General features: G+C 38.0%; 1 protein-coding gene across 1 annotated transcript in view; it reads left to right on the top strand.

Moving 5' to 3' along the window:
- Positions 1 to 6,045: 6,045 nt before the first annotated feature.
- PCSK2 (proprotein convertase subtilisin/kexin type 2) overlaps positions 6,046 to 15,537 on the top strand; it is a 310,977-nt gene continuing 301,485 nt past the window's right edge. Inside the window, exon 1 of the mRNA XM_074225780.1 lies at positions 6,046 to 6,538. Coding sequence (XP_074081881.1) covers positions 6,359 to 6,538 — 180 coding nt within the window. The 5' untranslated portion in view covers positions 6,046 to 6,358. The remainder of the gene's footprint in view (positions 6,539 to 15,537) is intronic.

Genomic DNA, 15,537 nt, shown 5'->3' with positions numbered 1-15,537 from the left:
GGATGGACTAGATTAGGTACACAATGCATAATAGTAAATGATCACTGTAATCTATTCATTGATATACCAACAGATTCAATCTTTTGAAGTAAAAATTCATAATTTTCTGGGAAAATTGGAAAACAGTTTGGAGGAAATTATAGACCAAAGTTAAGATAAAAGTTGTTAAATGAGTTAGACATAAATTAAAAATCCTTAGAAAAATGTGCCTTCAAATCTATGGAAGGGAAGAGTTTGTGAGCAAACAAGAGATAGAGAGGATCACAGAAAGTAAAATGGATAATTTTGATTACATAAAATTTAAAAAGTTTGGCTTCAACAAAACCAATAAAGCCAAATTTAGAAGAAAACAAGAAACAAGTGAGGGTAGGAGGTGGGATTGGATTTACTAGTTTATCTGATAAAGGCCTCAATTTCTCAAATACATGAGGAACTGAACCAAATTTTTAAAAATTACATGCCTTTCCCCAGTTGATAAATAGTCAAAAGATATGAACAGGCAGTTTCAGGAGAAATAAAAGCTATCAATAGTCATATGAAAAGAATGTTTCAAATCACTTTGGATTAGGGAAATGCAAACTAAAAACACTCTGAAATATTACTTCAGACCTACCAGATTGGCTAACATGTCAGAAAAGGTAAATGATAAATGCTGGAGGGAATGCAAAAAAAATTGGGACATATGTACTGATATTGGAATTATGAATGAATCCAACCATTCTAGAGAACAATTTGAAACTGTGCCCAAAGGGTTATAAAACTTTATGACCACCCAAAGTGTTTTTAAAAAAGGTAAAAGGATCTATTTATTTAAAAATACTTAATAGCAGTTCTTTTTATTCTGGCTAAGAATTTGAAATTGAGGGGATGTCTCAATTATGGATTAGCTGAATAAGTTATGGAATATGATTGCAATGGAATACTATTGTACTATAAGAAATTATAGGAAGAATGGCTTCAGAAACCTAGAAATACTTAAATGAACTCATGCCAAGTAAAATAAGTAGAAGCAGGAAAATATTGTATACAGTAACAGCACCTAATAAGAATAATCAACTGTGAAAGAGTAAGCTACTCTGACCAAGACATTGATCCAAGAGGATTCCAAAGGACCCATGATGAAAAATGCTATTCACTTCCAGAAAGAGAATCAATGAACTCTGAATCTAAGTTGAAGCATACACTTTTTTGCTTCCTTCATTTATAGATGTTATCATTAATTTTATCACGGATTGTTATGAAAATAATTACTTTACCAATTACATGTAAATTACAATTTTGAAATTAATTACTTTAGCAATTACATATAAACTGATTTACACATATAAACTCATATATTGCATATATATATATATATATATATAATATATCAAAAGCTACCAGTGTAACATAGGTTGGCACAAGCCTGATTATGATATTCCCCTGTTCTAAGAACATTAGTTGCTCTCTATTGCCTTTAAGATGGAAAATAAATTCCTCAGTTTTGTGGTTAAGGCTTTTCATAGCTGGCTCTGGCTTTGTTGACATCTATCTCTCCCAGTGAAATATGAGTTCTCGAATATCCAGCTTAATATATTTTCATAGAACCTAGAACACTGCCATGTTATTGGTGGATATATAATGCATTTTCATTGAGTTGAGTTGAATGGAAATGAATTTTGCACATTTCTCAGGAAATAGAAATGATTTTTTTATATATGATAATACATTCACTAATAGATCATAGGATTATGACTGAAAAGCACCTTGGAAGTCATTTAGTTCAATGTCATTTACAAAGAAAGACCCTGAGTCTCAGAGAAGTAAAGTATCATGTTTTAAGGTCACATGGATAGTGAGCATCAGAAATAGGGTATGAACTCAGACTCTCTAATATCCCTGTACCACAATACTCTGATATTTTTCTTAAATCATAAAATTCTCAAGTTTCAATAGTGGGAAATTCCTTCAAAATCATCTACTCCACACATTTTACATTTGAAGGTCATAGAGAGTAAATTATTTCATGATGTTATTTAAATTTTTAATGATAGAGTCTGAGACCCAAATCTTCTGATCCCTTTCCCAAGAAACACTTCACTACACAAAACTACCATTTTCCATTAAGATAGTGTCTTCCATAATTACCAGCAACAAAACCAGAAACTTAATAAACTACCTTATTTTCATATGGTAGTTGAATAAGGTCCCTTTAAAAAAATAATCACTTGGGGCAGCTAGGTGTTCACAGCAGATAGAGCACCAGTCCTGGAGTCAGGAGGATTTGAATTCAACTCCAGCCTCAGACACTTGAGAATTAACTAGTTGTGTGACCTTGGGCTAAGTCACTTGTCTTGCAAAAACATAAATAATAATAATAATATTAATAACAACACAACACCCTCTTCTTACCTGTGAAGTTGTTTTGTTTTAGAACTTCAGTGTTGGGATGTGAAAGTGATTTTTTTCTCTAGTTATTTGAAATGTTGTTGGAATGTTTAATTCTGTGCCCTGTTAAATATTGCAATATCAGTCATTCTTGATTTATGTAGTTTGTATGTAATTTTTCAGGGTCTTAAGCTCTGAAAATCTTACTAAAATCCACTAAAATTTTACCTTGATATCTGGTTGTTAAATGGAGGCTACCCTGGGTGCTCAAAGAATTCTAAATCTATGCCTATAGAATATAAGTTCAAGCAAGCTAGAAAGGTCCAGAATGCATGCTCTTATGAGAGAATATGTGTCTGTTATCATTGCATCAGCCTAGCTAAGTTCAGAAAGGTTCATATCAGAAAGTGAAAACATAGTACTTAATTTGGGGGAGGTATAAAGACTCATAAAACCCTTCTATTGAGACATAAAAGGATCACAGATCCTTAAAATGTTATTATTAAAGTAAATTTTAAATATGAATATTATAGCAAATAACATTCAAAGAATATCCATATTTCAGAGCTGGAAGGGAACTCAATGACCATCTAGTACAAACTATATTGAAAAAGTTCTGCTATAGCATGCCTAACAAGTGGTCATTCAGCCTTTGATTAAAGACTTCACCTAAGGAGGGAAGTCACTACCTTCCAAGGCAACCCTTTACAGTTTCAGATAGTTAGGATTATTATTGTTGTTGTTTTTTCCTTATCGCAATTCTAAATTCACTGCTTTGCCCCTACCAGCCATGGCTCCTGGATTTTAGTATTTGGGGTCAATTAGAAGAAGTCTAAACTTTCTTCTCCGTGACATTGCTTGAAATGCATAATGTCATGGGTCTGCTAAGTGTTCCTGTGTGAGCCTTTCAACCAACAAGTACTTCATCATCATCTACTCACCTAGTTTTTGCTTTTGAATTTATTTTGAAAATTAGATATTGAAATGTGATTGGGAAAAGTTAGTAATTTGCATAGAAAAAATGGTGTATTTCTTTTCAAAGAGACATATCACTTTAGCAACAATATTTTATAAAATACCTATAATCTTTGAAATTCACTTGTTTGAGGTGCTTTGAGTTATTTTTCTGAAAATTAAAATGTTAGTTGCTGCTGTTTAAACTTTTTCCATGATATTTGAATCAGTAATAATTGGTACATTTTTAATAATCTTTCCCAATATCAATATAAGACTGTCTATACGAAGCAAGTCTACTTTTCCACATCACATTTATCATGCCAGATGGTTCTCTCATTTGGAAGTATGATCTGAAAGGAAGAAGAAAAAGAGTAAACCTGTGGTGTTGGTGTTGAAAGGTGATTTACTGCCTCAAAAGGAGATACTAAAACCATCAGAAGATATGCCTTAATTTAACATTGTTCAGAATAGCTTTAGGGGATCAGGAGTGAAAAGAGTAATCAGAGAATCATATTTCTCAAACTGAAACAAATCAAAATAATTATGTATATTTCTCACAGAGATTTGATCTTGAAACAATCAGAGAATCCAAGGAAATCTTGCAATTTGTAGTAGTGACGATTTCTATAATGACTTTGTCCTTGTTCTTTTCACCTTCAGTCACTGAAAAACTCATGCTAATTTATTCTTTTGCAGTCCTCTTACTTTAAACTAGACATGCCCAGCAACTAAGTAGATCTTACTAGTAAATCAAAAGCTCTGGGAGTATTAATCAAAGTTCATTGACCCAGGAGGAAGATCATTTAAATGTAATCTACTTATAGAATCATAATATGGTGGTGGGTGAGATCTTAGACATCAGCTAATGCAACCTCCCTATTTTATTAATGAGGGAAAAAGTGACTTACCAAAGGTCATATAGACACCTGACAGAAACTGCACTACATTTCAGATCTCCTGATGCCTTTCTTTATGCTCTTTTCATTTTATCTTTCATTTGTGGATTGAACATCAACTAAGAATATCTTCAGGAAAGAAATCGTGTGCAAATTACCTAAGACTTGCTTTAAGGAAGCATCAAAAGTGCAAATAAGTCTAGATCTGTTTCTCCTGCAACCAGAGTGTTTTCTTTGCATATGGGCATAATGCAAAAAAAAAAAATCTCCTTGGTTTGTTGTTGTTTTACATAAATTAAAAACAATCACATTCCCCTTTCAATGTGCCAAAGAGAAGGGAAAAAAACTTCTGTGCTTGTTGCATAACTGCTTGATATATACAGTCCTTTCTGGCTGAGGTACAAACACCTTGGCTTCTAAGAAAAGATCGCTTGTCTCTTATCTAGTTAGAACTGGATTTGAACTTTGCAAACCAAATGGACTGGGGATGGCAATCCAGTATCGTACAGAGTAATTATCCTGCACTGTCTGTAGCAATGAAAATTTGGGTTGTTTAAAAGAGCCCTGATCATATAGTCACTAATACTGTGTATCTACTTCCTCCCACACTCAGTGAAAGGAGAAGTCATGGAGGCAATTAGAACATTTAATGTGAGTGCACTCTCCTGGAACTGAGTGACTTAGTTTATTTTTGCCCCCTTGACTGAATTAGCATAAAGTCAAAGAAAAAGGTTTTTACAGTTGCTCCTGCCACAAACCTCCAGTGTGCCTTGCCTTCTTGCAGCACCAAGGTAGACTGTGGCGTTGTCTGACTTATCCTTGGCATTGAGCTGGGCATCCGTGTCAATTCGGCCAGTCTGAAGTCTGAGAAGACAGCCTAGGAAGCTGGTCGTCAGTCCCGCTCCTAAAGCCAGGTCTTTGTGTAAACATGTGACATGAGGTTTCACTAACCAATGCTGTCTCCACCAAGTAGCTGCTCACAAGAGCAGTATTCCTCGGAAAGTCTAGTCTAGTAACCTAAATTGTTGAGCAGTGGAAGGAATTCGACTCTGACAGCCTCCTCGTAGCCCCGCTGTCCTTGCACCCCCCGCTTCTGCTGTTTAAATAGGGAGAAAGCTTCCAGCGAGCCCCTCACCCAGGCAGGAATGTCTTAATCCATGCCAAGTATAGGTGCTGCCAACCCCCTTATCTATCAATCAAAGGAAGGGTAGGAAGCTTCCTCCCAAGATATTGCCGAAAGTATCAGTATCGGGCTCAAGAACAACTAAATATACGGCAAAAAAAGAATGGGCTTGCCTTAAGTCTCGTTATATAAAAGGGAAAGAGATAGGTTTTTTTTGTTTGTTTGTTTTGCTTTTTGCTTTGCTTTGCTTTGCTTTGCTTTGCTGGGGTAGAGGAGGAAAGGTGGCGGGAGAGAAAGAGCCTAGTCCCTCCAATCCTCCAGGTTGCTGGGAGAGCTCCACGCACCGTAATTCCCTCTCCCGGTGCTTCTGATTTACACCAACCATGACATCATGCTGATAGCTGATTACAGTTAGGGGGATTTTCCTTGCCTTGCTCTACTCCTGGGTTGAGAAATGGAGGAATTCTCCAGGGTGCTGAAACAGCGGGGGAGGGCCGGCACCGATGCCAACTCTTCCTCCGCCCCCCGCCCCCCGGGAGGCGGGCCCAAATCGAGCCAGAAGGAGAAGTGGGGCGGGGCTCTCATGTTTCTGCTCTGGGATTGGCCTTTGGCGGGCGTCACGTCACGGGGCTGGTGCTCTCCTCTGGTCACTGTTGAATTCTAGATGAGGAGGAGCTGAAAATGCAGATTTAGCATCAAGTACAGCCGCTCTGGCTCTCCTTCCCCCCTCTCATAGACACACATCTACACTCACATCCCCTCCAAGGAGCTGGACCATCTGACTTACGCGGCTTCCCATTCCCCAACATCCAAAATCCTGGAGGAAAATACACTCTGATTTTGTGGTCTCCCAAGCTCTCTAGGATCAACCTCTCCCACCCCACCCCCCAAATCTTTTCTTTTAAACTATTTTTTTTAATTTCCACCGACTTAGATTTCCTGCTCCACCCTAACCATCACACACTCCACCTTATCTATCCGCCACCTCTTTGCACTTTTCAGACCCCCAAGAAAGATGCAGGGAGGAAGTGTTTCGCCCCAGTGGAAGGCTGCTGTGGTCTTGCTCTGTATTATGATTTTTGCATCTGCCGAGAGACCTGTCTTTACTAATCAGTTTTTGGTTGAGTTGCACACGGGGGAAGAGGAAGATGCCCGTCAAGTTGCTGCAGAACACGGCTTTAGTGGTGTCAGAAAGGTAAGCTTTTCGGTTGCATTTCGCTTATACATACATATATTTTAAAAAAAGCAAAAAAACAAAAACGGGGCATACCCTACGCATCTTCATTGCAGATTTACAAGTTCTCTCTCTCTCTCTCTCTCTCTCTCTCTCTCTCTCTCTCTCTCTCTCTCTCTCTCTTGCAGATATTGTGTTGTCAGCTCTTTAATACGACAGTCTCTTTCTTAATCTTATTCACTGGTTATGTAATTAATACGCCCTTCACATACTATTAAGGTCATGGATTTTTTTCTTCTTAATGTTGCTTCACTTGATGAAGAACACGGGGCAGGAGTGGGGGATATAGCTTTTAAAAAATACACCACGCACCTTGACTGATGTCCTAGGTAGCAAGTTACTAAAACTGACTGGGGAAAGGGGGAATAGCTTTGACCCGCGTTATGGTTTGCGGCTTTTGGACAGATGTTTCCAGCTGCCAGCACCCCCGCACCCCCTGTCCTGGCAGCCACACATAGACAACTCAAAAATAAAATAAAACTCCCCGCCCCCACAGAAATAGAAGCCTTTAGCAGTTCAGGGACTCTGCGATGCATGTCTGTCCCTCTTGGACTCTGCGAAGGGCTTCCCCGCCGGGTGTCAGTACTTACCTACTCATTACCGAGTATAAACATGCTCGAGCTGCCAGCTCTAAAACCCAAGACTGACAGACAAAAGACCCGGACTGGACAGAGATCCCGACTCCCTGACCTCAAGGGCATTGATCGCCAACCCCACACTAGTTGTGGCGGTTGAATTGCTTTCCAGCCTACCTCGCTAGAGTTTTCATCCCACTGCTGGGGGCAACGGTGGAATTGCGCCTGGGAGAAGCCCGTGTGCCCATTTAGGTTGGGGTTCTGAAGCAAGCGGGGTAAGGAGCACACCTCGTTCAAGAGTGCACCTTCAAAAAGTTCGTTTAGTTTGCCTTGTGTCCACCGCTGGACAGCCCCGCGCCTCTCTGGCTTATTTCTCTCCTCTCAGGAGACTAGCTCCCTTGAAGTTGCACGAATTCCACGTTGCTGTTGAGCTAACTCCAGGTAAAAGATAGCAGCTCTTTGGAAAAGGAAAGGGCGAGGGGAAGGGGGACGCAGTGCAGGCCTGCTGACCAGCACCAGCTCCCAGCGGGAACTGCCTTGTCAGGAACCCAACTTGTCCTCAAAAGACCTGGAAGGGAGAGGAGCAGGAGGAGAAAGGAAAGAGCAGCCCAGGCAGGATGGGGAGGGCCCCGAGAGAAAGGGACCTAGTCCTGACACCACGGCTGGGGGTGATCCAGGCATTTCTCAGTTTCCTGGGAATAGTCAACTGCTCCTTACTTAAACACCTCCTCAAAGTTGGATTGAGTCTCGCTTCCCCCAGCTCCATTGAAGTTGAATTAAAAAGAAAGGGAGTGTAGGACTCCTCTCCTGACTCAAATTGGAGTTGAGAAAGGGGACTGTGCTATTTCTTCTTCAGATTCAGAGGTCTTTTAGAAAATGGAAACGGGATTTGGGACTTTGGAAGGAGAATGGGCTACACCCATCGCTTCTCTTGATCCCACCCGCGGAAGCCTTAGTGACTGGTCTTTCACTTCTACTGCTCCCACCTTCCCCTTTATCCTCCTCCTCCTCCTCCAGTTCCTTGTCTTCTTCTTCCATTCTTTCTCTGTCTCTGTCTCTGTCTCTCTCTGAGTCTCTCTCTCTCTCTCTCTCTCCCTGCCTTTTCCTTTTCCTTTCTCTCTCTGCTTCCCTCTCATCTCCCTCCTTTCCTTCTCTCTCTTCACCTTCTTGTCCCCCTCTCTCCTTTACCTCTCCTCCTCTTCAATGGGTTCTTTTATTTAAGAAAGTGTTGGTTCTCTTCACCAAGAAAGGGTAGGAGAAGACAGCTGCTGTCCCTCCTGTCCTGAATGGGTTTTAGCTGCAAAAACTTGTTGCTCTGGCAAAAGTGTAGGCAGGAGGACAAGAGAGGGAATGGAAGTTCCCTTCCCAAGAGATGACAACGTGCTCGGGATGTCTTTCTCTTAACTTCTGTTCAATTCAAACAGAAACTATTTCACCAACAGATATGTGTGGTCACCTCCCCCCTTCTTATCATTGGTGACTTCCATCTGAAATTATTTTCCCATCTATTCTGTATACATCTTAAATGTACATATTTATTTTCATATTGTTTCTCCTTCCACATTAGAATGTGAGCTCCCTGAGGGCAGGGATTATATTTTTGTTAACTGATGGACTATTAGTTGAGGGTAGGGACTTCCCAGTCCTATAAAGTATAGTTGCCCATTCAGTCACTCCTTCACCAAATATTTGTTACAAGTGCCCACTCTTTTCAAGGCACCATCCCAGGCAATGGCTATTCAAAGATGAAAGATGACTCAGACTATTTTCAGGGGAGGTTCCAGTCTTATTATGGATAGGAAGGGTGTGGGTGTATAGGGGAAAGACAGAGACAGATACACAAAGACAGAAACAGAGAGGGAAAGAGAAAAAAGAAAGAGACTGATGCACAGAGACAGGCACACACAGAGAAGAGAAGCAAAGAAAGCAATCTCCAAGTGAAGAAATAATACAACACAAGGTAGATACAGAGAACTAGAACAGCTGATTTAGAGAAATCTGAAAAGGGAGAGGTTACTTTTAACTTCAAGAATCAGGGAAGGCTTCACAGAAAAGATGACACTCAAACTAGGTCTTCAAAGCAGGAAAATTTTCAACCAGCAAAGATATAGAGGTAGGGCCTTCCTGGCCCTTCCTTGGTAAAAAGTTTTCCAATTTGTCTACAATTTACAGAAAGGGGAAGTCATGCGAGATAAGCCAGGAAAGTTCAAAAGACTGCTCAGTACTCTCCCATTTCAGTCAAATCTTAGAAGCTATGTTGCCTTATGAACCTGATCCACTTAGAGTGAGCTCTCCTCCTTGGTACCTCCATTCTTCAGAAGCTCCTTACTTTCTTAGAGCTTAAAAACAACCCAGAACTTCTCAGACTACCTAATGTTTGGATTCAATCACCCCATAAATCCTAGGCAGGTGATCTATCCAAGGTGCTGAAGACCTTCCTTTACTTGCACTTCTGTGAGTACTGGTCCAGCGTTGCTCTAGAACATACTAACTGAACCAACATCCTTTGCCCATTATACATTTTCTAAATTACATTTGAGGAGTGATTTATATTAAATGAAGAAGTTCTATGTCCTCAACTTCATAATCCATAGGAGTTCCTTAAGAAAACTAAAAACATCTCTCCCTATTTATTTCCTCAATCCATTGTCTTGCAAACCACTCCTGTTGGTGTCCTTCAGACCTTGGAGCTCTGTTTATTGACTTGCCCAAAGGAGAGAAGATTAATGAACACTTTAAGAGACAAGAACCTTATTCCCATTTCTACCATCAAATAGCTATGGGACTCTGATCAGTCCTTTCTTGAGCCTATTTCCACACTTCTAAAATAAAACTGCTAGACTAGAGGACTCATTTCCATGGTCCCTGTCAGATCTAAAATTTTATCTACACTAGGAAGAATTATGAGGTAAGGAAAAGCTTTTCTTTAGGAAGGAGTCTGGTGCAGTGGAGAGAACACTGGTTTGGGGTAGTGGACCTGAGTTCAAGTCTTGGCTCTGTTACCCACTATCTTGAACAAATTACTTTGAGCACGTGAATCACCTTCTCTGAATTTCAGTTTTAATATATGTAAAATTGGGGAAATTAGACTTAAATGCCATCTAAGGTTCATTCTAACTCTAATACTATGAACTTTTCTTTGGAAGAAATCTTCTAGGTCTTCCCCCATCCCAATTATCACCTCTACAAATTTAGCTAAAGGAACAACTTGACACCCTATTAATACACAGTGTCTGGCACATAGTAAATGGTAAATGTGTGATATATATATATATATATATATATATATATATATATACATATATATAATCAATTGATATTACCTCACCAAGCATTAAAGGCTCCTTTGCCTTCAAAACCAAATTTCTGAGAAAGATCCTACAAACTCTGCACATTGAGATATAAATTAATAAGATCAATCAAATTATTAATATAAATTATATTGTATTATAATTATATAAGTATATATTAATTATGATCAAACTTAACATATTCAATGTTTTCATAAGGAATAAAACTTCAGCTCAAAGGAACTGCCTCCTTTAATAATGAAATTTCAGGTTTATGGGATTGAGTGAGGAGATTCTACTAATGCCCGCTCAAGTAACCTTAGGAGAATAGAGGGGGTTCCACCAAGACATTAAGAGACACTTGACCTGGTATTACCACCCAAAATAGAGATGACACTAAATTCTTCACCGCGGTCTCTGCAAACAAGTGAAAAATTGAAAATCGTACCAAGGGAATTAATGGTGAGTTACCTGGAGAAAAAACCCTTAAGAGGTAGGTTAGTGACACAGCACATAAGAGTACTTACTACTGGTCCTGAAATCAGGAAGAACTGAGTTTAAATCTAGCCTGATCCACTTACTAGCTTCATGACCCTGGCCAAGTCATTTAATCTCAGTCTACCTCAAATTTTCAACTGTAAAAAATATTAAAATAAAATCTACCTCCCAAGGTTTCTGTGAAGATTAAATAAGATAGTACTTAATATATGGTGAACGAATGTTTGCTCCCTTCTTCTTTTTGCAGTTCCCCTGGGAGTCCAACCACCAACAATCACCCTCTAATTTTTCATACCTTTTCTTGATCAAATTCATTTGCCACCTACTATATTTGAGTCTTCTCCGATCTTAGTAACATATTAATTTTTGACACAATGACTTTGCCTCTGCTAGTCCTACTTTCTAAAATACTCTCCCTCTTTTGTTCCTCCACTTAATAGTTTTTTCATCCTTGAAGGCCCAACAAAACTTTCATTAAAAAGCCAATAAGAATAAGAATAATAGTAATAAGAATAATAAGAATACCTGACATATAGTATTATTAAGTTTTGTGGTTTGTGGTTTTTCTTTATTTTGAAGTTTTCCTTGAGATTTTGGTCTCCCTATCTCTCCCAGGCTAGTAGTGCCGTGGCCTTTCATGGACCAGATCCCTCTGTGGATTCGAATGGAAGTTTTGACCTGCTCCATTTCCAGTCTGGATAATTTTACACTTCCTTGGGCAGCCTACTACAGGGTTCATCATGTTGGTACTGGATTAGTTCACACACACCCCCCCATTAGTTTAGCCCATTACAATTCAGAACTCCCAAACTCAAGAGATCCACCTGCTTCAGCCTTGGGAAAGTCATTTAATCTCTCTTAGACTCAATTTGCTCATCAGTAAAATAGGAAAAGGGTAGTATCAAGGTCGAGCACAAGGATAGAGCATAAGGCCTGAAGTCAGGAAGATCTGAGTACAAATTTGATCTCAGACACTTTCAGGCTTTGTGACCCTGGGCCAGTCACCTTACTTTGCTTGCCTCAATTTCCTCATCTGTTAAATGAGCTAGAGAAGTAAATGGCAAATCACTCCATTATCTTTACCAAGAAAATCCTAAATGGGATCACAAAGAACAGGACACTACTGAACTGACTGAGCAACAATAATAAGATTATTGTGATAATCAGACAAGAAAATATTTATACTACACAAATGGTATATGTATATATATATATATATATATATATACACACAAATGGTAGCTGTAATAATAATAAATGTTGTTATCGTTGTCTTTCCAGTATTGCATATACCCTATCAGGTCACTTCTTCAAAATTGGTTCTTTCACTCTTAGAACAAATGGATTTAGGTACAATACATACTCAGTAAATATTTATCATGATAATGAATGGATGTAATAATTGTATGGCATTAATATAGCAAGGGATGGCTCTCTTTTCTTCATTCCTTAAATCATATATTTTTTCCAGATTCATGACTTTTTGCTACCTTAGATGATACCCTAAATCTAAGGTTCTGATAAAGAATTTGGAGCAGGGTTAAAGGGTTAAATTTTCAGTATAAATATTTATAACTCTAAAGTCAATAAATGATAAAATCTGTCTTTGATATATTATTTTGCTACTTACCTAGACATGTAAGTGATTGAGAAAATGTTAATAATACAAACAAAAAAGTGTGCTGTACATTTTCAGAGATTTTGCTATTAAACATTAACTGGCATACCACTGGTTTGGGATTTTCTAGCATATTATACTGGGAAGTTTAATGACCCCTTCCTGAATGAGAATTTTTTAAAATCAGATTCACTCCTTTAATAACTTTCTATCTTTGGAAGATTCCTATGATTTCTTTAAGCTTAAATTGTGTTCCTTCTCATCTCATTATCAGAATGGCAAATGTTTAGGATTCACTACTGCCATTTCCTTTAAATGTGGGACCCACACTTTTCATCCCATCTGTATAATAGCACAAATGAACTTTCCCATGTGATCATAATTTGATCTAAATCTATTCAATGCAAGCATTTTTTAAAAAAACATATCCTGTGTTCTAGTCAAGAAACTTTTGTAAGTAACTGCAATATGTCAAGATGTTTTCTCTTTCATTCTTGAAGAAGACCATAACATCAGGGAGGTGATGTCATGACAAGCACATGAGGGGGTGTTGAGCTAAGTCACCAATCTCCCTTTTTCCTCTGGAGCCATCTGGGTCCAGTGGTCAGATATGAATCAGGGCAACTAGAGATAGTCCTGGATGAGAGACAATCGTGGTTAGGTGAGTTGCCCAAGATCACCCAGCTGGTAAATATCAAGTGTCTTGAGTCTAGATTCAACCTCTCATCCTCCTGACTCCAAGGCCAGTGCTCTATCCAGAGTGCCACCTAGCTGCCAGGATATAAAGAAAGGCAAAACAATAACAACCATTGCAATTCTTAGTCTCAAGGAACTTACAGTCTAATGGTAAAGATACAGACAATGAACCATATGCAAAAATTACACACTATATATGAAATAAAGCCCAAGACATTGTGCTCAATGCTAAATTTACAAAGAAAAATGAAAAAGAAGTCTCTGTCTTCAGGGAGCTTGCTATCTGCTGGAAGTGGGGAGGGAATCTTTATACTGAAAAGTAAACATAATGCAATTCAAAGAAGGAAGTTCCACTAGCAATGCAAATAATCAGACAAATTTTCCTTAGAGGATGGTGCCAGAGACTATGGCCCTTGATAGAAGATATTAAGTGGTAAAGTGAGAAGAGGTAGACTTCAAACATGTGAAATATCTATTCAAAAGCACAGAGCAAGATGGCAGCATTCTGAGTTCAGGACATGTCCAGTTGGCAATTAAGAACAGTGAGCTTCTTTAAATTAGGAATAGGGAGGAACCAGAACTCTGAAAGTGAGTCCTAAAGTCTATAACTACAAAGGTCATTGAATATTCTAAATACTCTAACTATAAGGAACTTACGAAGGAAGGTGCTATCTATATCCAGAAAAAGAACTGGTAAATACTAGTAGGTATAGAATGATTTTATATACATGTACATGCACATACATATACACACATATTTGTTTCTTAAGGTAGCCATATCTAGGGCAGGGGTGGGGAGAGGGAAGAAAAAAGGGGAAAAAAAGTTACACAATAACTTTATTAAATATTAAAAAGAAAAAGAAAGTTATACATAAGAGATTTGCAGTTTTGTGAATAAACGTCTTTTTTTCTATTCTACTGTTATGGAAATGCTTGTTTTATTTCTTAAATACAGAATAACATAAATAATAAAACTATAAATTAAAAAAGAAAGGATATATACAGAGAAGTAGAAGATTGGCACTTATTCTTGAGTCAGAATTTAAACCTTGGTTATGTCAGCTTCATAGTAAATAAGGTGACGAAAACTCAGCTGTCCAACCCAAGGGAATATTGGAAATAGTAATGAGCTTGTGAATCACTTCTTAGAAAAAAATAAGAAAGATCCCTTTGAAAATTCAAAGCAGTTGAAAAGGTTGAAAATTTCAAAGTACAAGTATACATCAATTGGTTTCTGTGAGATTTTTGCTTCAAAGGTAAAAATGATCTTTAAAAATTTCTTGGTGTATCTTTAGAAAGGTTTTTACCTAAACTGATGCATAAGATGACAAAAATTATCTAGGATTTATTCATTTTTTGTGAAATGTTGTGTACCAGGGGAGTATAGTGGGAAATACACTCATTTGAAATGAAAGGGATATGTCTTTTGTGACCTTGAGTAGGTTAAACAAACAACTCTAAATCTAAGTTTCCTCATATGTAAAAGGAGGGGTGTGAACTAAATTATCTATTTCTTCTGGTGTTATAAATCAGATTCTATAAAGATATAGGATATTATTTTTCTTTAAAAAAAAAGGTTCTATGAAAACATTGTTTAATTCCAAAAGTTGAATAGCTCAATAGTAGAATATAAGATAGAGTTTAAAAAAAAAAAAGAATTATAATCTGGATCAGCTACTATCCTTAACAATCACTACTTCCTTTTCCCTTTCCAAGGCCTAAACATCTCATGCCTAGGGTAATATAATAGCCCCTGATCTGGTGTCACTTAGTCCCTGATTCTCCCTACTCTACTGTATTCCACATTCTCAGAGTTACCTTCCCAAAATATGTTATCCTATATCAGGTGAAACTCAAAAACTCTTCCTTTCTACTATTTAATAAAACCCCCCAACCTGAAATAGCCCATATTCATCTTAATAGTCCATCAAACTTGTGTTAAAAGTTTCCCAGAGGAGAGAAAACATAGTTGTTCCCTTCCTTGATGCAGACCAGTCTAATAACTTGTCATTTTAGAGAGTTATAAGGCCAATTGCATTGAGAGGTCAAGAGACTTGCCCATATCCCTTAGATAGTGTATGTTGAAAAAACAAACTTGAGATCCTCTACATTTCTATCATGAGTGGGCATTGATTTATATAAAAGATGCCTATTTTATTCTCAATTAGCTTTTTCTTACATGATGCAGTGAAAGGAAAATGCCATTGATGATCTTAGAACCTGGATTCCAATCTCAATTGTGCCACTTGCCATTCATGAGACCACATGAAAGCAACTTAGTAT

The sequence above is a fragment of the Macrotis lagotis genome, chromosome 1 (genome assembly GCF_037893015.1).
Source record: "Macrotis lagotis isolate mMagLag1 chromosome 1, bilby.v1.9.chrom.fasta, whole genome shotgun sequence".
Classification (NCBI taxonomy): Eukaryota; Metazoa; Chordata; class Mammalia; order Peramelemorphia; family Peramelidae; genus Macrotis; species Macrotis lagotis.
Note: the sequence above shows the minus strand (reverse complement) of the source record. Positions and strands in the feature narration are given on the sequence as shown.